The 21,082-nt window shown below is 51.5% G+C and overlaps 8 protein-coding genes across 8 annotated transcripts; 6 read left to right on the top strand and 2 right to left on the bottom strand.

Moving 5' to 3' along the window:
- Positions 1 to 214: 214 nt before the first annotated feature.
- On the top strand, positions 215 to 2,027 carry N7474_003223 (proline iminopeptidase; the record flags this gene model as incomplete). The annotated part of the gene is made up of 7 exons (XM_057194638.1): positions 215 to 257; positions 308 to 543; positions 623 to 814; positions 872 to 1,022; positions 1,079 to 1,243; positions 1,370 to 1,508; positions 1,562 to 2,027. The coding sequence occupies 7 exons, from the start codon at positions 215 to 217 to the stop codon at positions 2,025 to 2,027; spliced, it is 1,392 nt and encodes a 463-aa protein (XP_057055993.1).
- Positions 2,028 to 2,799: 772 nt separating this feature from the next.
- On the bottom strand, positions 2,800 to 4,309 carry N7474_003222 (guanine nucleotide exchange factor MON1; the record flags this gene model as incomplete). Its single annotated transcript, XM_057194637.1, has 2 exons — positions 2,800 to 3,686; positions 3,763 to 4,309. The coding sequence occupies 2 exons, from the start codon at positions 4,307 to 4,309 to the stop codon at positions 2,800 to 2,802; spliced, it is 1,434 nt and encodes a 477-aa protein (XP_057055992.1).
- A 315-nt stretch (positions 4,310 to 4,624) lies between these two features.
- Positions 4,625 to 10,475, top strand: N7474_003221 (dopey family protein; the record flags this gene model as incomplete). The annotated part of the gene is made up of 6 exons (XM_057194636.1): positions 4,625 to 4,732; positions 4,769 to 4,882; positions 4,947 to 5,096; positions 5,160 to 7,393; positions 7,456 to 9,151; positions 9,204 to 10,475. 6 exons carry the CDS (start codon positions 4,625 to 4,627, stop codon positions 10,473 to 10,475), a joined length of 5,574 nt encoding a protein of 1,857 aa, XP_057055991.1.
- Positions 10,476 to 10,766: 291 nt separating this feature from the next.
- N7474_003220 (uncharacterized protein) lies at positions 10,767 to 11,309 on the top strand (the record flags this gene model as incomplete). Its single annotated transcript, XM_057194635.1, has 3 exons — positions 10,767 to 10,894; positions 11,018 to 11,123; positions 11,229 to 11,309. The coding sequence occupies 3 exons, from the start codon at positions 10,767 to 10,769 to the stop codon at positions 11,307 to 11,309; spliced, it is 315 nt and encodes a 104-aa protein (XP_057055990.1).
- Positions 11,310 to 11,632: 323 nt separating this feature from the next.
- Positions 11,633 to 12,529, top strand: N7474_003219 (putative HIT finger domain protein; the record flags this gene model as incomplete). Its single annotated transcript, XM_057194634.1, has 1 exon — positions 11,633 to 12,529. The coding sequence occupies one exon, from the start codon at positions 11,633 to 11,635 to the stop codon at positions 12,527 to 12,529; it is 897 nt and encodes a 298-aa protein (XP_057055989.1).
- Positions 12,530 to 12,779: 250 nt separating this feature from the next.
- N7474_003218 (putative glycerol:H+ symporter (Gup1)) lies at positions 12,780 to 14,871 on the bottom strand (the record flags this gene model as incomplete). The annotated part of the gene is made up of 4 exons (XM_057194633.1): positions 12,780 to 13,793; positions 13,846 to 14,418; positions 14,489 to 14,556; positions 14,616 to 14,871. 4 exons carry the CDS (start codon positions 14,869 to 14,871, stop codon positions 12,780 to 12,782), a joined length of 1,911 nt encoding a protein of 636 aa, XP_057055988.1.
- An 854-nt stretch (positions 14,872 to 15,725) lies between these two features.
- On the top strand, positions 15,726 to 16,355 carry N7474_003217 (acylphosphatase; the record flags this gene model as incomplete). The annotated part of the gene is made up of 5 exons (XM_057194632.1): positions 15,726 to 15,740; positions 15,787 to 15,868; positions 15,967 to 15,979; positions 16,043 to 16,112; positions 16,176 to 16,355. 5 exons carry the CDS (start codon positions 15,726 to 15,728, stop codon positions 16,353 to 16,355), a joined length of 360 nt encoding a protein of 119 aa, XP_057055987.1.
- A 1,638-nt stretch (positions 16,356 to 17,993) lies between these two features.
- N7474_003216 (uncharacterized protein) lies at positions 17,994 to 20,045 on the top strand (the record flags this gene model as incomplete). The annotated part of the gene is made up of 10 exons (XM_057194631.1): positions 17,994 to 18,160; positions 18,219 to 18,344; positions 18,402 to 18,505; positions 18,559 to 18,705; positions 18,753 to 18,863; positions 18,922 to 19,253; positions 19,313 to 19,415; positions 19,472 to 19,709; positions 19,761 to 19,824; positions 19,890 to 20,045. 10 exons carry the CDS (start codon positions 17,994 to 17,996, stop codon positions 20,043 to 20,045), a joined length of 1,548 nt encoding a protein of 515 aa, XP_057055986.1.
- Between the last annotated feature and the right edge of the window lie 1,037 nt (positions 20,046 to 21,082).

Genomic DNA, 21,082 nt, shown 5'->3' with positions numbered 1-21,082 from the left:
CCACAAGCAGCTATTGTGGAGCGTCAGCAGCCTTGCCTCGAGCTTATCTCTATGGAGGACTGACTCGAGTGGATTCTGGGGAAAAGTGCAAGTGCGACGCCAACCAGGACCAAGACGGACCGAGGACACGTACCTCTCCCGCAGTGGAGAATTGAATTTCCAACTTCCCCAAATTTCCTCCCCGGGTCAACAACAGCATCACCCAAAAGAAACGATGGCCGCGAAGCTGATCGATAGACGATTCCACAATGTCCCAGGTGTGTATAGCGGTGACAGCCCTAGACTCCTAGTCTGACCGGAACCGCAGGCAAACTTCGGGTGGCCGAGCTGTTCTTCGACGTCCCCGTAGACTACAGCAAACCCAACGAGGACAAGCTGAGGCTCTTTGCCCGTAGTGTCAGTCGGTTGAACAAGCCCGTTGAGGCGCAGAAGGAGGAAACTAAACTTCCCTGGCTACTTTACCTGCAAGGTGGACCGGGACATGGATGCGCTGCCCCGCAGAATTACGGCTGGATTGAACCGGTGCTGAACAAGGGGTACCAAGTAAGTGAAACTAATAAATTTCCTTCTCAATAAATGAACATCTTGGTTATGTGAGCTGTGCCTGACTGTAAATCACCAGATTCTCTTCCTGGACCAACGTGGAACCGGTCTTAGCTCAACCATCACGGCGGGCACTCTCGCTCTCCAGGGTGACGCCATTAAACAGGCGGAGTATCTCAAGAACTTCCGTGCGGACAATATTGTTCGTGACTGCGAGGCGGTTCGTCATTGTCTGACGAAAGACTACCCCGCGGACCAGCGCAAATGGAGTGTCCTTGGCCAAAGTTTTGGCGGCTTCTGCATCGTGACTTATCTATCAAAATTGTAGGCCGTGACTCGTGCTCTTCCTCTGCTTATTCCAGCGTGGCTACTGACATTCTTGCTGTACCACAGCCCGGAAGGTCTGAAGGAAGCATTTATCACTGGCGGACTCGCTCCGCTGGTCGACGGGCCAGACCCAGTCTACCAGCGAACCTACGGTTTGTATACCCCCGCCACAGTTGGATCATCAAAATGCTCATTAAGCCGATACCAGAAAAGGTGGAAGAGAGAAACACGGCGTACTACGCCAAGTTCCCCGAAGACGTTGAACGCGTGAAGAATATCATACAATATCTGAAGGAGAACAGACCGGCTTTGCCCTCCGGAACGCTCACCCCTGCTCGATTCCAGCAGTTAGGCATCGTATTTGGGTTGCATGGTAAGTAGAGACAACATCCTTTTGAGTTCTGGAGGATATCTAACATATAGTAGGTGGGGTCGATGCTTTGCATGGTAAAGAAATACTCTTCATTCGGAAGAAACGTCAGAAAACTGATTATATTAGATATCGTCGTGCGAGCCACCAATGACCTAGAGGTGTTCGGCGCCCTCACTTACCCGACTCTATGTACAATTGACGGCTATGGTGGCTACGACAAGACAATCCTCTATGCTGTCCTGCATGAAGCGCTCTATTGTCAAGGGTGAGAAATATCCCTCGCAGACTCTCATCGTACTGCGCTAATAACCAAAATAGACGACCATCTCTTTGGTCTGCGGACAGACAACGGGCCGGCAATGCACGCTTTCAACTAGACTCGGAGCCGGCTGAGATTTTCTTTACTGGCGAGATGGTAATGGCCTCCGCCCATGCTTCTATGTTTGTTTCTAACTTCTTTTTGCTTCTCCAGATCTACAAGGACATGTTCGAGTCGTACACGGAACTCAAGCAAGTGTGGGAGGCTGCCGATATCATCGCCAGAGTTGACAACTGGCCCGCCCTCTATGACGAAGCGCAGCTTGCCAGGAACGAGGTACCGGTCTATGCTGCAACTTATTTCGATGACATGTTCGTCCACTTTGATCTGGCGACGAATACTGCCTCCCGGATCAACGGGACCAAGCAGTTTATTACCAATACCATGTACCATGATGCCCTGCGCAGCAAGTCTGGCGATGTGATCCAGCAGCTCTTTAATCTGAGGGATGATTCGTTAGACTAGGTCAAGTCTATTGGCTTCATGGGAATCTGTCTTAAGTGTTGCACAGATCATTGAGAAACGATAAACTACTATACATGGTACACGTGAATGCTCGGTGCAATAAATCGATATATATTGGTGATCTCATAGTGGGTATAATATGTAGAAATATATGTACAAAATGACATGTGGAGAGCATCGTGTTTCATGAAAAAGGCACGGCCAGCGTTGACGATATCAGTTTAGAAAACCTGTGTTGATAACTGTCAGTTCCCGAAGGCAACAAGTCATGAAGGAAATACATACCGCGCCACCGATAATAAATAGCCGCTCTTCCTCCTTCTGCACCCATTGGACAACCTTGCTAGCACTCTGTGCGAGCGCATTGCGATTTGTATCTGGCTCAGCGACGCAGTAGAGCTCGAATTCCGAGGTGACCCAGCCGAAAGAGCTTGCTGACCGGGAGACACAATGATGAACTTTGACATGGGTGTTTTTGGCGTGAATGCTTGAGTGGAGGTTGTTGTATATGGACATCAATCTGCAGACAGAGTGAGTTTCATGATCCACAAAATATAAATTGACTGAGCTGAAGAGTACCAACCTTCGCCAGCGAGAAATCGAAGAAAACTCCGGAGCGTACGATGACATAGTGAACTGCACATTCCGACGTGATTTATATAGGAAGTGATGCAGCACTGTTCCTGGTACGATGTCGGTGGTTGCAGGTCGACCGGTGTCAATCGCGGCCTTGATGACCTCGAGGCTGCCGTTTTTCTCCATTTGCTTTGGATCAGGTCAGTAACAAGCAAAATGCTAAAAGGAATGAATGCAGTATTACCTCTACAAGAGAATTGCGCATCCCTTGCATTTCAAAGAAGCTTTCTTTGTCGGGACTGATCAAAACAATGGCGACAGATTCGCCTTTCACAGTGGGGTCTTCTTCGTTGTTGTCGGCATCGCCTCGTAGGTCGAGAAAGCTGACGTACATGTATAGGTAACCATTGCTGTTGAAGCCAGGGAGACAAACGGGGATCCAGCTCTCGCCACCACCGGCTTTGACACCCTCGGCCTCGAATATCATGTTGAAAAGTAGCTGCAGGTCACCCGGATGGAGCGAGTGCTTTCTTGGCCGAACAACGCTGACCAGTCGTCCGCCGGCCACAACCAAGCCGTATAACAGGTTGCTGACCTTGTTCTTCATTAGAGCGTTATTAATGGTTTGACGGTGGGTTTTGCGAATTTTTAGGCATTCCAAGGCCGATAGTAGCGTGGAAGGCGATCCTCGAGTAAAACTGTCCGCTAGGGTAGAAAGAAGGGTCTCGGTGCCTTGGAGGGGTCGCTTCAGATCAGTTGACGGGCGAACTGAGAACAGATGTTCGAGCGAAGGGAGGGTCAAGGTAGATAAGATCTGCATATACAGAGCCTCAAGCTGCAGCCGGAGCTGGGTTTCGCTCTCCATCATGCGGCTGATTGCAACCAGATGCAGGGGGCCCTTGGTGACGACGGTGAATCGAGTGTCACCGGCTGTAAAGCTTCGTAGACGATCTTCAGAGTCCTCGTAGAACGAAATGATGGTTTGGACCACCCCGACATATGATGAAATTAATCCGCCGTCGCCATGGCGTGTCCAGATTGGCTTTCCCGCCGCAGAGAGAATGAGAAAGTGTTTCAGCTTCGCTTTCCAGCAACGGAGAAGAAATTCTGAAGACGTCAGCATCGCATCCGCCGAGTGATTTGGCTTTACAGCCCATACCTTCGTTGTCGCCTTTCTCGTCCAGCTCGCCCACTGGTTCAAACTCGCCCAGGAACGTATCATCGTCCACATTGTCTGCCGAAAATTCAGGGAACTGAAGCAAGCCGGTTGTATCCTGCAGGTGGCCCCCAGGGGCTGTAGCGACAAAGTCCTTGAACAATGCATCCGAGTCCGCGACATCCCCGTTCTGGATCGAGCTTCGAATACTAGCTGAGTCGCCCGCCTCACTGCCTCGAGGGCTTGCCAGGTGACCTAAGCTTGCTCTCGCCTTCACACCCCGGGGAAGCCCACGCCCTGCCAGGGTCGAGTAGGCGCTTGTTCGGCCGTCTGGAGACCGAGTCCCAATTTCCGTGCGTGACACCGCAGTTGTGGCCTCCGCCTGTAAGGTCGCGGGTGATGACACTTCGTCATTTAACAAGCTCAGCGTGTTCGGTCTCGGAGGCAATGGAGGGCGCTCGCCCTCTGGACTGGCGCTACGGCCTTGATGATGGGCAGAGTCAACGTCCCGGTGGTCGCTCTGGGGGCGCGACGGTTCCTGCGCGCTCATATCGGGTGCGCGCTGGGGACATGCGCTTCTCGCAGTAGTGGTCCCATCAGTTTGTTGGCATAGTTCGAGGCTCGTTGGGTGTTTGTTGGTGTGAAGAAGATGTGGGGGAGAAGGAGGTGGGCAAGTTGGCTGACGTCGATCGATCGGCAACTCCCAAACAACAATTCGTGGCCTTCCTTCTTCCCCTTCACACCTCGCCCAACTTGACACCCTTTCCCAACTACCACCCCCTAACTCACTGCTCTCTCCAATGTGCTAGAGTTCTAGGCATGACGGAGGTAGTCTGTCATCTATCCTACCTCCAATACTGGCAGCATGAGCGTCGATCCTAGTACCTTTCCGAGGTCGGACTCTCCTGCAAGCTCCGACAGCTTGACGCGCAAAAAGGAACAAGGTCGGTGCCTGGGTCTTTACGTCGCTAGAGTCTATCTCTGACCGCTCGGTATAGGATCCTTGAAGAAAGACAAGAACTACCGTCGATATGCGTCCAGTGTCGAGCGAGCGCTGTCCCTGTTCGACAACGCTTTGCAAGAATGGGCTGACTACATTTCTTTTCTCAGTCGTCTGCTGAAGGTGAGTTGTCCAATCGATGCGGACTCGTTACCGACATTTTTCTCACTGATTGTCACAATGCCAGGCACTCCAAACACACCCTCCCGATCAACCAATCGTGCCCCATAAGGTGGTCGTCGCGAAACGTCTGGCCCAATGCATGAACCCATCGCTGCCCGCGGGCGTCCATCAGAAGGCTCTGGAAGTCTACACGTACATTTTCGGACTCATTAAGGTGCGCATATCTGTTGCTATTGAACACAAGAAGCCGGACTGATCCATACCGACTCGCAATCAGCTCGAAGGACTATCGCGAGACCTGCCATTGTATTTCCCCGGCCTTGCGCCCACACTGACCTTTGCGTCACTCACCGTTCGCCCGCTGTTTTTGTCATTAGTGGAGGGATATGTCGTTGATCTGGAGTTGTGGGCTATACGGCCGGCGCTTAAGTCTATCCTTCTAGCGCTGCTGCCTGGTCTTGAGGAGGAGACGAGCGATGAGTTCGAACCAACACTACGCATTATCAACAAGCTTCGGGATGTCGGTGGCCGCATGGAAACACAGCGAACAGCGGATGCAGGGGCATCTGGGCAGTACTTTTGGCAATGTTTGTTCCTTGCGTCGATAACGAACCCCAGTCGACGCCTCGGCGTATTGGCCTATTTGAACCGCTATCTTCCGAGACTGGGTATTGCGAACCGTCGCAGAAGTACAACTGATACAACTGATGAGCAAGAACTTCCGTCCGAAATGCTTGCCGCTGCGGACGCCGTCATTCTGCCGGAGCCCGGCCTGCTCATTCGGTGCTTTGCGTCTGGTCTATCCGACGAACAGATCCTGGTCCAGCGCAATTTTCTCGATTTACTTGTCACTCATCTACCCTTAAACTCTCCAATCTTGCAATCCAGAATCCCCGGGGACGATCTTCGAACCTTGATTATCGCTGGAGTGGGCGTGGTCGCGCGGCGAGACATGAGCCTCAACCGTCGGCTCTGGGCCTGGTTCCTGGGACCTGACCCTGTGAATGAACGCCCATCACTTGATGGCCGGAAGCAGTCATCGGACGCTGTTCGGAATCCCTCTGATGGCAAAGAGCTCTCACAATCTGAATACTTTAGTCGGGTAGGTCGGCAGCCCTTGGTTACCGGCCTTCTGAATATGATCAAACAGGCATCTCCCGTCCCATCGGAGCGGACCAAGCCCTTCAGGATTGCTTTGTCGCTGATGGACCGCTGGGAAATTGGTGGATACATTGTTCCTGCGGTTTTTCTACCGACAATGCGGAACGTTCAAGCCTTTGAAAAGGAAGCATCCAGGGGCCAGTTCGAAGATGTTTTCCGAAGTGCCAGTGCCTTTTTTGACGGAGTTGAAAGTGGTGTTATTTTCTCCGAGCTGCTGGACTTGATTGACTACCAGTCCAGTGATGTGGACAGTGACAACGAAAAAGTTGTGAACGACTTGAATCTGGCTCAATTTATACTCGAGAACTTCAACGTTCGAGAAGAAGACATGATTCAAGTCCATGTTCCTATGCTCACTTTGTCTGTCCTGGTCAAGATGACCCATATCTCATCTATGCAGTCCGCGGGTCATGCCAACAGACAGGCCGTGTCAGGGGCATTAGCAAGTGTGTTAAACTGCCTGACTGGGCTGCTCACAGATAGAGCATTCTCGAGGAAAACCAACTCCGAGAAGAACGTTGCCAGCAATGGCATTTCGAAGAACCGGGGCTCCGACATTTTACACAGGATCCATCGCTTTTACGACCTCAGCAAGAACAGTCTAGATCTTCCTCCTTTGCCGTTTGCTTCTAAGCACACTGGAGAGATGATCCTTCGCGAAGCACATGAGCTGGCAGTGTCGGCGCTGGAACGCCATGACGATGTCTCCTCCCTTCACGAGAAAATTAATATCCTGGTAACCTTGCTCCAAAAAATCCCGAAATCTCGCGTGCTTCGAGATCGGCGCTTTTATGAGGCGCTATCTGGGCGAATGGATATTGGAAAGAGCAAACCATCCACCGCCTCCTTCGCCACTATCTCCACAATCGCTTCGGCGATAACCAGCTTGTACTTTATCCACACTCCCGGCTTCTATATCAGCTACGAAGACGCTTCTGATCTTATACCCACGCTTGTCGGCTATCTGTGGGAGTATCTGTCGCCAATGAGCCCGAAGTTCCATGTTGAAGCTGTTCGATGCCTGTGGCTCTTGCATTCGCTATCCTGGGTTGATCATCTTGTTGAGGCTTCTCTCACATCTTTGATGGTCAGCATGTCACCAGCAGGGTCGTATCATCTCGCTTTGGAAGAACAAGCTGAACGGTTCTATGTGCTTTGGAACCATAGCCACAACAGCTCGCATGACCAACCGCCAAAACAAGTGTTAGAAGTCGGGGGCACATTGTTCTCTTACCAGTGCTCGATGCTTGAACGCCCACTTTTTATTGTTCTTGATCTCCTGTCTCAAGAACCAAGTGACGTCTCCCAGAGTGTTCAGCGGTGGCTCGGGGACTTATCATCCATCTACCGGTCAGTCCATCAGTCCTATGGTACCCTAATGTTCTCAGAATACTAAATTGATTCGCCTTTAGGGTCCTTCTTCTTGTTGTTTCGAAACTTGAGGAGCTTTTTGAGCGCAATGGTCCTGATGATGGAGACGGAAGCAATCAAACCATTTCCCCAGACGATTACAAGGAATGCAACTACTTCCTCCGAACGTCATCGAATATACTGTCTGCGCTCTCGCATAATGGGTGGGCTACTATTCTTACCAAAATGTTGGCTCAGGTGGAAAAGCGTTCGGAAACGTCGAAATCGGAGGATGGCGGCGAAAGAAAAACTCTTCACAGCGCTATTTTCGAGATCTCTCTCCGAATAGTCAGCCGGCAAGCGCCCGATCCAACGGATCTGGGTCCAGAAGGAGAGAAATTGCAAACGGAGGCTCTCCACCTCATGCGACAGCTTCTCCTTGGCCCCGGATCTGAAGAGTTGGCTGACTCTGGCATCGATGAGCTTCTGGTTGATCGCCTGCTGGTTGCCGCAGACGAGGGTGGCAGCGTTACTGTGCAGGCGGCCATTATTGATGCTCTCCTTGCTGCGTTGAAGGTGCGGTTTGCGCAGGCCTACTTGCCACCACCCCCGCCTCGGCCCAAACACCACAGAGCTGCTTCTCGAGATCGCTTGACAAGTCCCTCTCTCCTATCATTTACAAGCGATAAGGGAGACAAAGGCCCGTCGCTGCCTCAGATGCCTCAGCCTCCGGAGCGCCTGCTGGATTGCCTTTTGAAAGGTATCAGTTCGATGAAGTCCCGGGAGATCGTGGACAAATGGATCGAGCTACTTTGCGAGGTGCTACCTTTGTACTCGGGCTCGATATTTCAGGTCATGTTAATGCTGGTAGCTTGCTTCTGCAGGGAGATTCGCACATCCCATGGGAGACTTCAGCTTGCCTTTCAGCAGACAGAAGACTGGCCGCAGGACCATTCAGAACACGTTACTATCGCTTTGCTCACTGGTCTGGAGACTTGTATTGCGAACGCCCACCAGCGTCTGCTACATCAAGAGGCGAATGCTGCAGCCGTGAAGAGTCCTGACCAACCGCCCGGCTTCTTCGGTAACATGGTATCTGGGGTGTTCAACTCGGACGGCACTCAAGGTCGCTCTAATGCTGCCAACGACCGACTGACCGTCCTGCTCTGCTTCCAAGATGCCGTTCGCCTTTGCTTTGCCATCTGGGAGTGGGGAGTAGGTGATCGAAGTGGCTCCCCTGACACTGAGTCTATTGCGTCTTACCAGTATACCTCACTGCGGATGAGAAACCGAGCACGGCGAATCTTGGAGCATTTCTTTGCTGCAGAGGCTCTTGAGTGTCTTGAGACGGTCGTCGAGATGTGGACCAAGTCCGATACCGAGACTGCGACGCTCATCTTTAACCTTCTTCACACACTTGACGGATCCCAACCGAAGATCACCATTCCTGCCGTTTTCAACGCGATCTACACCCGCACCAACCCAGCCGCGCTGGATGCGAGCCGCAAGTCCTCCCTAACTTCCAATCTTTCCGAGTTTGAGCTCGCTAGCTTTTTGGTTGCGTACGCTCGCTCGTTGGACGATGATGTTCTCGATGAGATCTGGAGCGACTGCACAACCTTCTTGCGAGATGTTCTCAGCAACCCCTTCCCGCATCGCCAGATTCTTCCTCGCTTGATTGAATTCGCTGCAATTCTGGGAGCGAAGTTGGAGAATACGACGTTTGGTGAAGATCGCCGGATGCGTAGGGAGCTCGGCGTAAGTTTCGATTTCACTGATCTTAGTTCGTGTACTGACCACTTGGCTGTAGGACGTACTGGTGCGACTGCTCACAGCAGTCTTCACCAGCAAGCCCCTGGGTCTCAGCCAGGATGGCGGTCTTTTGGCTAGATCGTCGTTGGACTATGATCGGACTTCGGTCTCGCATACTGGACCAGATGATATGCTGAGCATCCTCGCATTTTCCATGCCGGCTTTTATCACCACGTTGGTCGATTCAGATCGCATTAGCACTGCTATCTCGAACGTCTCTGCTAATGTGATCGGCCCTCTAATTCGGTCACGTCTGTTTCCTAATAATCTCAACCGAAATGTCATGGTCTTGTTGCAGCACATGGCCAAAGCACCATCTGCCACAAAGACGTGGAAGAAGGATATCGCCGACGCATTTAATGATCCTCGCTTTTTCGGATTTTCTGTCAATCTGGCCAAGGACAGCTGGATGGACCTTTTGCGACAATGGGTTCTCGTGGACAAAGACCGCATGTCTGAAATTCTAGGCCGCCTTCCACCACCCAGCGCCGCGGGCATTATGTTTGGCGTGGGGGCGTCTGCAGCCCGGCTAGAGGCCGATCGTAAGGCGCAACTAAACCTCCGGCGAATTGCGTTGCTGATCCTCTCCGCCAATAACGACTATTTCGTAGGCGAGCTGCCGAGCTTGCTCCAGAAGCTGGAAGATCTTCTGGGTGCCAGCAGCTCCTCGTCGCCGTCGTCTGCTACGCGAGCAGAGGTGTTCATGGTCCTTCGTGCCCTCGCGTTGAAGACGTCGTCAACCACCATGGCGCCTTTCTGGCCATTGATCAATGCTGAGCTACAGGAAGCCATCGCGTCCGTACCCCAGGGATCACAGTCAGATCTTTATAACCCTTACTCCCTTTTGCAAGCATCTAAACTGCTCGACACGCTCCTCGTCCTCGCGCCGGATGACTTCCAGCTCCTCGAGTGGCTCTTTGTCACCGACACCATCGACGCCATCTATCCACCCTCCCGCTGGGAACCTGTCGCCCTGGCAGACGAGGTGTCACAAGGCCTCGGTCCCCGCGGTGACGTCTCACCGACCGTTCCCAACACCGGCGAGTCCACTGAGACCGGTTCGCGCGGCCTCAAGCGGCCGTGGCTGGTCTCAGACCAGATCCGCGACACCGCCAAAGATGAGATCGTCGAGCGGATTCTGCGGCCATTCTTTGACCGATTGAGCATCTATTTCTTCGAGAGTACGTACGGACTGGAAGGTCCGGACATGGGCGTATGCCGCGACGACCTCCTGGCGGACCTATTCAACGAGAGCACGATGGCCAACTAAGTAATATTGTCGCCCGGCCGCTGTATAGATAGATTTTTGTTGTCGGCATCTAGGATATCTTCCAGAATCATGTAGTTTTATTTTGCCATCAAATATATCCTCTTTGTTTTTCATATCGATGGTGCCTCCTTGTTGTGGTTGTTTATGTATAGATACCCAAGTCGAGTTCCGCGGACGCCCGGGCCACCCCTTCGTCATCACCTGCCAACCGCACGCCTCGCCACCACCCAAACACATACATTGTCTTTGACTTACAACTCAACCTCGGACGTGGGTTTGTGTGTCGTCGTCATGACCAGATCGCCCTTCTCTCCCCCGCGAAGAGGCCACTTCGCCGCGCGCGCGTTCTCCATTTCCCACGCCCGATGGAACGCGCCGCCTCTACCGTCGCGGAAACCCGTTGGCGCGTTTCGGGGCGGGTAAGTAGATCTTCTCTTCCCTTTGTCTTTTTCCCTATGCCTATTTTTAAAATGATGAAATATCATGTATTTGCATCCTGCGCTTCCGGTTCTCTTAAAGCAAAGCTTACAAACATCCGACAGTCTCTTCGGCTTCCTCACTGGAGCCGTCGTCGCCGGCGCCTCGGTGTACTGGTATATCCTGGGTAACTACCGGATTGCGAACGAGATGCTCTCAGAAGATATTACGGTATTTCCCTACTTTCCCATATCAGCTCTTCGTGTTTCTTGCGTGCACAGGTGGCTGATCAGAATATCCCCCTCATGTTTTGGGGGAGGCTATATGGACATATAGGCGCTTCAGTCGGCTACACTTAAGCTGCAGTCGTATATCAAAGAACTTGAGGATAAGGTGGATCGGCTGCACAAGAAGTAATGAAAAGCTGTCTGTTTTTTATCCTTTGTTAGCTGTGTGGGTGTTGGATGTATTTTGCCATGAGATGGGGAGATCGGAGCAAGCTGCGTTGGACACGAAACTGCTGTCTCTGACCTCGGCGCTGTGGATTTACTCCAGGAGGCATTTAGGGATATTGTGCAAATACAAACTCATTACTTGGACCTCCGTTCCAATCCTCGTAAAATAAGCAGCTCATACAGCAGGCGGTGCAAACAAGACAAACTGCATTTTATCAGCTCCTCTAAACTCCGACTTTCCAAACTCCCTCCACTCACCCCTCAGACACAAACAACCAAGCAACAATGTTCCGCGTCGAACTCCTCACGGACACCAAATCGACCGCCCAACCGGGCTGGGCCTACGTGCCAGACCGAGGCTTCGACCCCGCCAAAGCAGCGATGGCGCCGACGCTGGGCCGAAAACGCGGAATCCGCGACGCAGGCAAGGGCGGCGACATGACGTCGCGCCAGAACACAGCGATCGTGCGACACCTCGCCGAGCTGGACCGCGAGAACCAGCGCGACGTGCAGATCCCCGTTCCCGTCAAGCAGGCTAAGGAGGCGGGTGCGCGCGGGACGCGCGCGAAGACAACCTCGAATGTGCGCCGCATCTTGCAGTCGCAGAAGACGTTTCGGAATCACCTTGATGATGAGGAGGCTGCTATTTCATTGGGTGCGGCGGGTGCATCGGGAGGAGGGGGAGGAGGTGCAGCGCCGGGTACGGGTGTGGCTGGAATGAGCGGCGGAGCGGCGCAAGCGAAGAGCGGGATAGCCTCCAAGGGGAGCAAGAGCAGCAATGCTGCACAACGGAAACGTCCTTTAGCAGCAGGAGCAACAACCTCAGCATCTGCAACACCCGCGCCCTCAATACCCGAGACAGCAGAGGCAGAAGAAGCCGACGATGACGAATCCGCGCGCAAACCCAAGCTCCTCAAGACCGAATACGACAATGATCCCCTTCTTCGCTCATATGCGCCCACCGCGCCCTCAGAACGAATCATGCAGCGCCTCCTTGCCGAACCGCCTCTGTCATATAACGCGTCGCGGGCAGGGCCGCCTTCGTTGTCAGCGCCGCCGAGGCATTTCTGTTGCATGTGTGGGTATTGGGGTAAGATCCGGTGCAAGAGTTGCTATTTGCGAACTTGTGGGCTGGAATGTTATAAGGTGCATGAGGATTCGAGGTGTGGGGCGTTTTTCTGAGCTTCATAAAAGGGAGAAGTGGTTTGGGGAATCAGTGCAGGACAAGCCTCTGCTGGCAGGGCTTTTTGAGTGATATGAGAGAGCCTGTTTAATGACTTATGAACATCATGTACTATACTACCTTACTCGGTACTGCCCTCAATTGGCATCTATGGCAAAACAAGAACTTGCATTTATACTATATTCATTGCAAATACGTAGGGCGCAGCTGAGAGCAGTTCAGCCTCCAAGAACGACAATACACAGCTGATCAACACTTCAAGTTGATGCCCGCGCGCAACTCGCCCTCCCGGATCTCGAACATCACCTGCACTCCGACAAAGAGCACCACACAACACGAGACCATGTACGCCAGTCCCATGTAAGAGCCCGTCAGACTAGCAAGCAAGTCGTTCAGCCCGTCCAGACCAAGCGCAAAGCCAACCAAATTCGCAACCATCATCATGAGGATATTGCCCACACTTCCAACACCACAGAGCACCCGATACGCCGTCGGTCGGGAGCTCCAACGCTTAGCCGGGAACGCCATCGTAGCCAGCACTTCTGGCAAGACGAACAGCGTGACCAGCCAACCCCACATTAGCAGGCGGAGATTGATGTCGTGCCAGAGCGCAACGAAGGTGAAAACGAGGAGGAAGTTACAGATTTTCTGCAACTTTGCGCCGAGTCCGGTTGACGGAGGAGAGGCGGTGGGTTTGCCGTTAACAGGACGCTGGCCACCACCGCCACCTCCCAGTGGGACGTAGATGTATCGCACGATCCAGCGGTTGAAGGAACGGTGCCAGCCGCGCCAAAAGGCGAAGGCGGAGTAGTTGTTGGACATGCAGCGGACCATGTTTTCTGGGGGATCGATGCCATCGACAAGAGCCCATAGACGGAAGAATCGCCAGGGGATGAGGAGCTTCAGCCATATGATATGGAGGTTGAAGAAGGCGAGCATGCTGAGTTGGCCCGGGCTGAAGATCGACCAGTCCGGGGAGGATTTGGAGATTGCAACTGCGTAGATGTAGTGTAGGATAAGTTCCATGCAGAGCAGGGTGAGGAAGAATCGGATGCCGTAGAGGATGGTGCGGGTGCGACTGAGCGATGGTGGTGTATATCGCTGCTGCGAGACGTAGTCGTTGAATGTGACAATGGGACCGGCAAGATATAAGGGAGAGTAGAGTAGATACGCAATGTAGTTGCGCATGTTGAAAGCAGCCGGTTCTGCCGGGATCCTGACGCGATCTCTTTCGGATAGAGCCGCAGGGTCGAGTTGTTTCTTCTTGGAGAGCCCGGTCAGTTGGGTGGAAAAACAGGGAAGGTGGACGACTTACTTCAATTGGACTTGCCGATGGGTAGTTGAGACTCCAGTAGTAGTCCATATTGAAACTGATCAGGCGCAGGAGGGTAACTTTGAAGAGGACCTCCCATCGCGGCATTAACCCTCCAAACCCATCCAGTGTTCGAGCCCACTGCACCAACAGCGTGCCTTTATCTCCTGGTGTTCCGCTACCAGGAGATAGCGCCATCGCAATCGGCTCCAGAGGGTATCCATGGCATAGCTCGTTGGCAAATAAGGTGCAGATGTTGAAAACCCATGTGGCAGCGGGGACGTAAGACCGAGGGAGGTTTTTGGCAATTCGGTAATTAATGTTGAAGATAAAAAGGATCTTGAGAGCAGATAGCCCATGAATGGCTGCCAAAAACACCAACCCAAATCCAAAATCGAATCGCATGCGCTGTTCGAGCTGAGCATCACCGGCGGCAGCCGCTGAGGAAGTTGAGGATTGCGTTGAACGATTCGAAAGCAGATTATAACAACGACGGAGAAGCGGGTGCGCAACGAGGAGCGCCACAAGGTAGGGAATGTTGTTGTGAAAGCTCGCATATTGGGCGTCGGAGTTGTCCTAGTCGTGGGAAGCAGCGCAAGTCAGCCGAAGCTCAGTTGGCAGACTTTGGGGCCATGCTACCACTCACCATCAAACGACCAGGAACCCAGCCTGGAGACAACAAATGCGAGTACTTGGCATAGACCGGGTTGTTCTCTGTAGAGGCATTGGATCAGCATCCCATTGCAACCATCTCCGTTGTGACAAACACCCACCCTTCGAAGCATCCACGACCGTCTTGAACATCAATGGAACCAGTGTGATGAAGAAGAGGTAGTAGACGAAAAACTCGGGGGTGCGCCAAAGAGGCGCGCGTGCGCCCTGGGCGATGGCGTTGGCGCGGGCATCTTTGGCGGCGGGAGGTCGCGTGTCGGCGGCGGTCTGGGCAGACGCAGAGGCGGAGGAAGTAAAGCGAGTGTCAAGGGTGTCGAGCGAGTAGAGCCGCCGCAGCCAGGAAACGAGGGAGGGCATCTTCTATTAGACGCGCAGTGGCATGGCTGGCGGGGGAGGGAGGAGGGAGTGGAAAGTGGAAGAAAGGAAGCTGGGAGAACCGCGGTTGTTTCTCAGGGGGGTTGTCAACTGACGAACCTCTCACAGTACAACTAATGAAACTGTATAGGGCTTTAGATTTCGACCTTGCTATTTTCTGTCTTCTATCTTTTTCTTTTTCGTTTTGTTTTTAGTGTATTATATCTATTTGTCCCATCCCTTTGTTTGCAATCAATTGTTTCCTCCAACCAGCGGCCCCCATTTTCTCATCAACCAACCTCCTTCCCGCCGAAAACCCCAGTCAAGCATCATCCTAAGTTCACTATTTTCTATACCCTATTTTAATACTTGCGACCCTAAATATGCATCTCAGCCTACTCAGAACGCTGGAAGGCCACACCGGTCGGGTTTGGGACGCAAGACCCTTCCCAGATGGGCGACTGGCGGTGTCTGTCTCTAACGATATGACTAACAGACTGTGGGATGCGACCATTGGTCTCACTCACAAGGTAATAGAGAGGGCCATCGTAGCCCGATCCGAGCAGTGGCATTCTCTCCAGATGGCAAACTAATAGCATCGGCCTCGGACGATATGACCGTCAGACCCTGGGAAGCGAATTACCAATCACCGCCCTGATTTTGTTCCAAATAAAAAGTGTTCACAGAGATAGGATAAATTTGACAAATATTCGATGCTATAACTACCTTTTTGTAGGCGAGGTTGACTGTCGTCGTGATTCAAACTTTTGTAAACAACCGTCCGTATAAATCTCCGACGCGGTGAAGCGCCACTCGTCATCAACTCCCTCGCCTTTTCTCCCTCACTCCTATCCATCATGGCAACCAAACGTGTCAGTATCCTCCAGAGTTTACTACTGATAACTCCCCCATCCACAGCAGTCATTTAAGCCATATCCAGATCCCCGGAAGGCTGACACTCGACCGCAGACTGCTTTCAAGGTCCACGGCACCGTGCAAGGTACTGTCCCTCATCCCTATACACAACCAACTAGCTTGGTCAATACTATACCGGTCTGAAAATAGAATTAACTTCTCTCTTACTGACATTTCCTACAGGTGTCGGATTCCGGTAGGGAACAATCCCCAGATCATCAACCGATGACATCATCAATGTCGATATTGACCGTCGCAGCGACTTCGTTCAGAAATCTGCTAATAGTCTTGGTTTGCACGGCTATGTGAGAAATACCACATGCGGAAGAGTGCGTAGCCCTCTTCCCTGGGTGCAAGACTGTCTTCGCGACCGGACTGACCAATGGTTGCAGGTTGAGGGCGAGGCCCAGGGGAGTGATGAGACCGTGCAGAAGTTCCTCCAGCAGATCAACAAGGGTCCCCGCATGGCTCAGGTGGTCAAGCTGGAGAAACGGGAGATGGAGCCGCGTGAAGGCGAGGATCACTTTCAGGTGATGCGCACGTCCGAGTCTCTGTTCGGTTCGGAGTGTTAGAGACATCCTAAAACAGTTCATGAGCCTTAATTGGTGACCTTGTCGACTATGGTCATCCCTGTGCTAGCACCAACGCTCTGTAGCACAATGGTTCTCTCTTTTCACTTGTTCAACGAATAGCATACCCGATTACTTGGTATTGAACGACAATTTCTAAAGCTCAGCGAGGCAAAAATCGCGAACGAGAACTATTCTTGCCACGGAGCCTAAGTCGAATGTAGAAAGAGCACTAGAGAAAGTTTGACTAGAGGTGTAATTAACCCATTTGCCGAACTGAAAGCCCACCAGGGCTGAGCGAAGATCGTTTTCCCTCTATCCGTGCCGGGGTCTGGCAAATAGCCACTCGGCGGAGTCGAAGACTGTTGTAGCGGCGTGCTTTCGTATTATTATATGGCAGCAGTGTTTACCGAACGTTCCGGAGAGTTGTCTTTCCTTCTTGCTATGAGGAGTAAGGATATCACGTACATGCTACTCGGGGATTCGATTCATTATAATTGAAGTGCTTTCCCTTGGGTTCTCCTTGGGGCCGTCTAAATGTACAATGGATTGTACGAGGCGGGGGCCGGTTGAGAATACGGGATCATCGCCCCCATCAAACGCCGTCAGCACAATAGCCTGTGTTGTGTCTCTCTTCCAAATTCACCAGGCGAACGAGCGCGTGGTCCAGGCACCATTCCGGCTAATTTCCACTTCATTAACCTTGACAGCCACAGGGGCTGCCCACCTATCGAGACCAACACCAAATCACACTATGTCGGAAATGAACAAGCCCCCGTGTTAGCTGCTTGGCGTCTTGCCATTTCTGTTTCGCGACCGCATTCTGCGCAGCTGAGCCCGCGTTACTTTACTTATCTCGTCACGGAGCCTCGTTGCTAAACTTCGATTCTACCCCAGAAAACAATGAAATGGCCAACGAGATCCAAGGAAATATCCAACACGAGCGAATGACAGATTTAATCCCGTGATGATCCCAGAGTGAAACGGGTATCACCTTCTCTTCTTTCTAGATGATCGCTTTGATCGCCGCCTGGTGGGCCTCTGCTCGTGGGACCGACCAGGATTCGTTGTGGAGCGACACAACGGCCACTTGTATTATTCTCAATCTCCACAAGACAAGCGAATGATGACGGTGCAGGGACATGCGCCAGCATTATAGATGGCTTGCATAACCAATAATAAGCCGAAGAATCTTGAAACATAATGAGAATAAGCGAAGCGCGGGCCTTGCACCCTTGTCAACTTTGTAGGCGACCAGGGGGATGTAGGGCAAGGCTCGTTTAACAGGGCCCTATTCAGGCGTTAGCTCATCCACCGGTTCGAATTTATCCTGGTAGCCTTCGGCCTTGCATGGATGCGAGAATTCTAGAGTTCCCTTTTGTGGCAAAAACTGGGGAAGCTTTCGACTAGGACAGCCACCACAAACGATCGTCCTCGGTTCACCGGCAAATCCATCCCTCAAAAGAATGCGGCATAACAAATCCAATTGTCTTATATGCCGCAAGGCCCTCCCCGCAAGGCTGGTCTGCGTCATCCGCTTCCGTGTGAACAGTGATGTTCGCTCATTCTCTGATACTTCGCACGCGACACCTTGCCTGAACTAACTTATTGTGCCAACCCCAGACAGAGGTCTAGGACATAATGCCTACTAGACTAAGAGGACCGGGCCTCAAGCCAGAGGTGGAGGTGGCCCAGGCTGAAAGTCCGGAATTAGAAGAGGTACAGTGGTGGAGGGAGCCTGGTCTGCGAAGGCTCTATTTCTGGGCTTCTATTCTCTGTGTTGCGTCTGCCACGACTGGTTACGATGGGTTAGTCCCTAAAACACACACACACGTGCTATATAGCCCTACTAATGACCTCTATTAGAATGATGCTGAACACATCTCAAAATTTGGACGCGTGGCAGACCTACTTTGGAACCCCAGTTGGCTCCAAGTTAGGGCTAATGAATGCCATCTATCAGATTGGCAGTTTGGCCAGCTTCCCAATTGTGTGAGTTGTTACAATAAATAATTTTAGAGGATTTTGAAAATACTAATGATCAATTAGCCCCTTCATTGCTGATTTATGGGGCCGGAAAGTTCCTATTATCATCGGCTGCGTTCTCATGATCCTGGGGGGTTTACTTGGTGCATTCTGCAAGGACTATCCGAGTAAGTTCATCTTTACTTGGACTCATTTGAATATTTACTTACTATTAGACTAGTGTATGTTGTTGGCCGATTGCTCCTCGGTTTCGGCAACAGTCTGGCCCAGATGTCATCGCCTGTTCTGCTAATCGAGATCTGCCACCCGCAACACCGTGGAAAGGTCACCACCATTTATAACTGCCTGTGGAACCTGGGAGCGCTGGGTAAGTCAAATCCAGTGAACAAATAAACTATCCTAATGCTGAAGCAGTTGTCGCGTGGATGGCCTGGGGCACTATGTATATCAAGAACGACTGGTCGTGGAGAAGCTTGACTCTTCTTCAGGTCTTCCCAGCTGTTATCCAGATTATCTTTATTTGGTGTAAGTATTATGCCCAGTTTGTCTATACTACCTTTTACATTTGCCTGACTACTTCTAGGGGTCCCAGAGTCGCCTCGTTGGCTGGTATCCAAGGAGCGCTACGACGAAGCCTTGGATATTCTTACCTATTACCACGCGAACGGCGACCCGAACAACACGACTGTTCGATTTGAGTATCGTGAGATTAAGGAGACTATCCGTCTGGAGATGCAGCTACAGAAGGACAGCAGCTACCTCGACTTCATGAAGACTCGGGGAAATCGATATCGTCTTGCCCTTCTCGTCTCCCTAGGCATCATCTCGCAGTATAGTGGCAATGCACTGTTCACCAACTATACGAGCCTCATCTATGATAGTATGGGCATTACTGAACAGTCAAAAAAGATTCCGGTTCGTCTTGCTGTCTTTCCGGATTTTTTGTATGGTCTTCTAACCTTCTTTATTGCTAGCTTAATGGTGGAAATACCCTTCTGAGCTTGGTTGTCAGTGTGTCGAGCGCATTCTTTGTGGATCGTATCGGCAGAAGACCACTCTTCCTCATATCTACAACAGGTGACTATATCGATTGTTATTGGTGCCACGTTAGTTTCTAACAGTTCTTGCTCTAGGCATGGTCCTGATGTTTCTTTCATGGACAATTGTCTCCGCCTTTTATGAAAAGACCCATGACATCAAATCAGCAGGGTACCCCCAAGTTGTCTTTGTCTGGTTGTTTTCCGTTTTCTACGCCATCGCCTGGTCTGGTCTTCTCGTTGCATACGCGCTTGAGATCCTCCCATACCGCCTGCGAGCTAAAGGGCTTATGATCATGAACTTGACGGTCCAGGCCTCCCTGGTTTTGGGAAAGTACGTATACATTAGTTCTGTTTGTATACAGCATCGGCTAATACATTGCAGTTATACAAACGCTATTGCCTGGAACCGACTGCCTCATCACTGGAATATATCTTTGATTTACACAGTACGTACTTCTTTCAAAACAATCACCCGTTTCGTGTACCGTGCTAATTGCCGTCGTTGTACTAGGTTTGGATCTTCATGGAACTCCTCTTCGTCTACTTTTTTTACGTCGAAACAAGAGGCCCCACCTTGGAAGAACTGGCCAAGATCTTTGACGGGGATGATGCGGCGGTGGCACATGTGGATATACTTGAGGTCTACAAGCAAATTGACGACGATTAAAGGTGATAAGTGTCAATCTTTAAGGTGGGAATGGGATCTCAAAATGTTTATCTTCTTTACGTCTTTACCAGTTAATAAAAATCTAATTTGCTCTCCCACACAGCTTCGTATCTGCTTGTTTGTTTTCTGTCTGCCTGGTCGGGCAGATACGTCCTTGTTTGCCAATCAACCTATATAGATGCGCTACCTCCTTCTTTCTCCCTTTCCATTCTCCCTTCCCCAACGCTGCAGTTTTTTCTTCCGCCCACGCCATCCAAACTATTCTCGACATATATTTCAAATATATCACATGGCTGGCTGTCCTTCTCTATCTATATCCCTGGACACTCGCAAATGGTTCTTCCTGCGTATGTCAGCGCTAAAACACACCACCCCGGACCTTATACTGACTGCTTTCTAGTTGGGTGAAATAGCAAAGATAACATCTCCACGTGTTCGCGGCTGTTCCTTCAGTTCTAATTAGGCTATAAGCTCGACCTATATGGAGGATTCCAATACCAGACATACTCGGCCCTCGCTCCGGCCTTTTTATCGACAATATTCCCGCTGCTGCCGGTTAGACCACTGTTTGAATTTACTCCGCACGTGCTAATTATATACAGCACGGCTGCAACCAGCCACCCAGCCCCAACTCATCCCTCTGGCTGGCTTCGACAGCACCCGGGAACCGCTGCACCCATAACTACGAAGGCGATTATGATGAAATGCCAGACATGAGGACCTCCTAGTTCTCAATATTTGTCTGGCGTCAGACAGTAACAATCGTCTGACAGTTCACCGGTTCCAAACCAAAGCCTATTTTCTCTGGCCACGTACGTCCAGAAGTAAGCGACAAGCTCCGACAAGGAATTTGTCCTCTTTTTCAACAACACCTGCAGGGAGGAGGGCTGTCTGTTGCCATCAAATTGGGTGTCTATGGCTCACTAGCGTACAGAGGGGAGCCTTCGTTTACTGTACCTCCTCCCAACCCTTCACGTTTGACCCTCGGGGAGATTTTGGACTCCCGTGCTAGTCTGTGTTTCCTCTCGAAAAATATT

Source organism: Penicillium riverlandense (genome assembly GCF_028828495.1).
Source record: "Penicillium riverlandense strain IBT 135883 chromosome Unknown utg000002l_segment0_segment0, whole genome shotgun sequence".
In the NCBI taxonomy this organism is placed as follows: domain Eukaryota; kingdom Fungi; phylum Ascomycota; class Eurotiomycetes; order Eurotiales; family Aspergillaceae; genus Penicillium; species Penicillium riverlandense.
The sequence above is the reverse complement of the archived record's forward strand: the minus strand, read 5'-3'. Positions and strand labels throughout refer to the sequence as shown.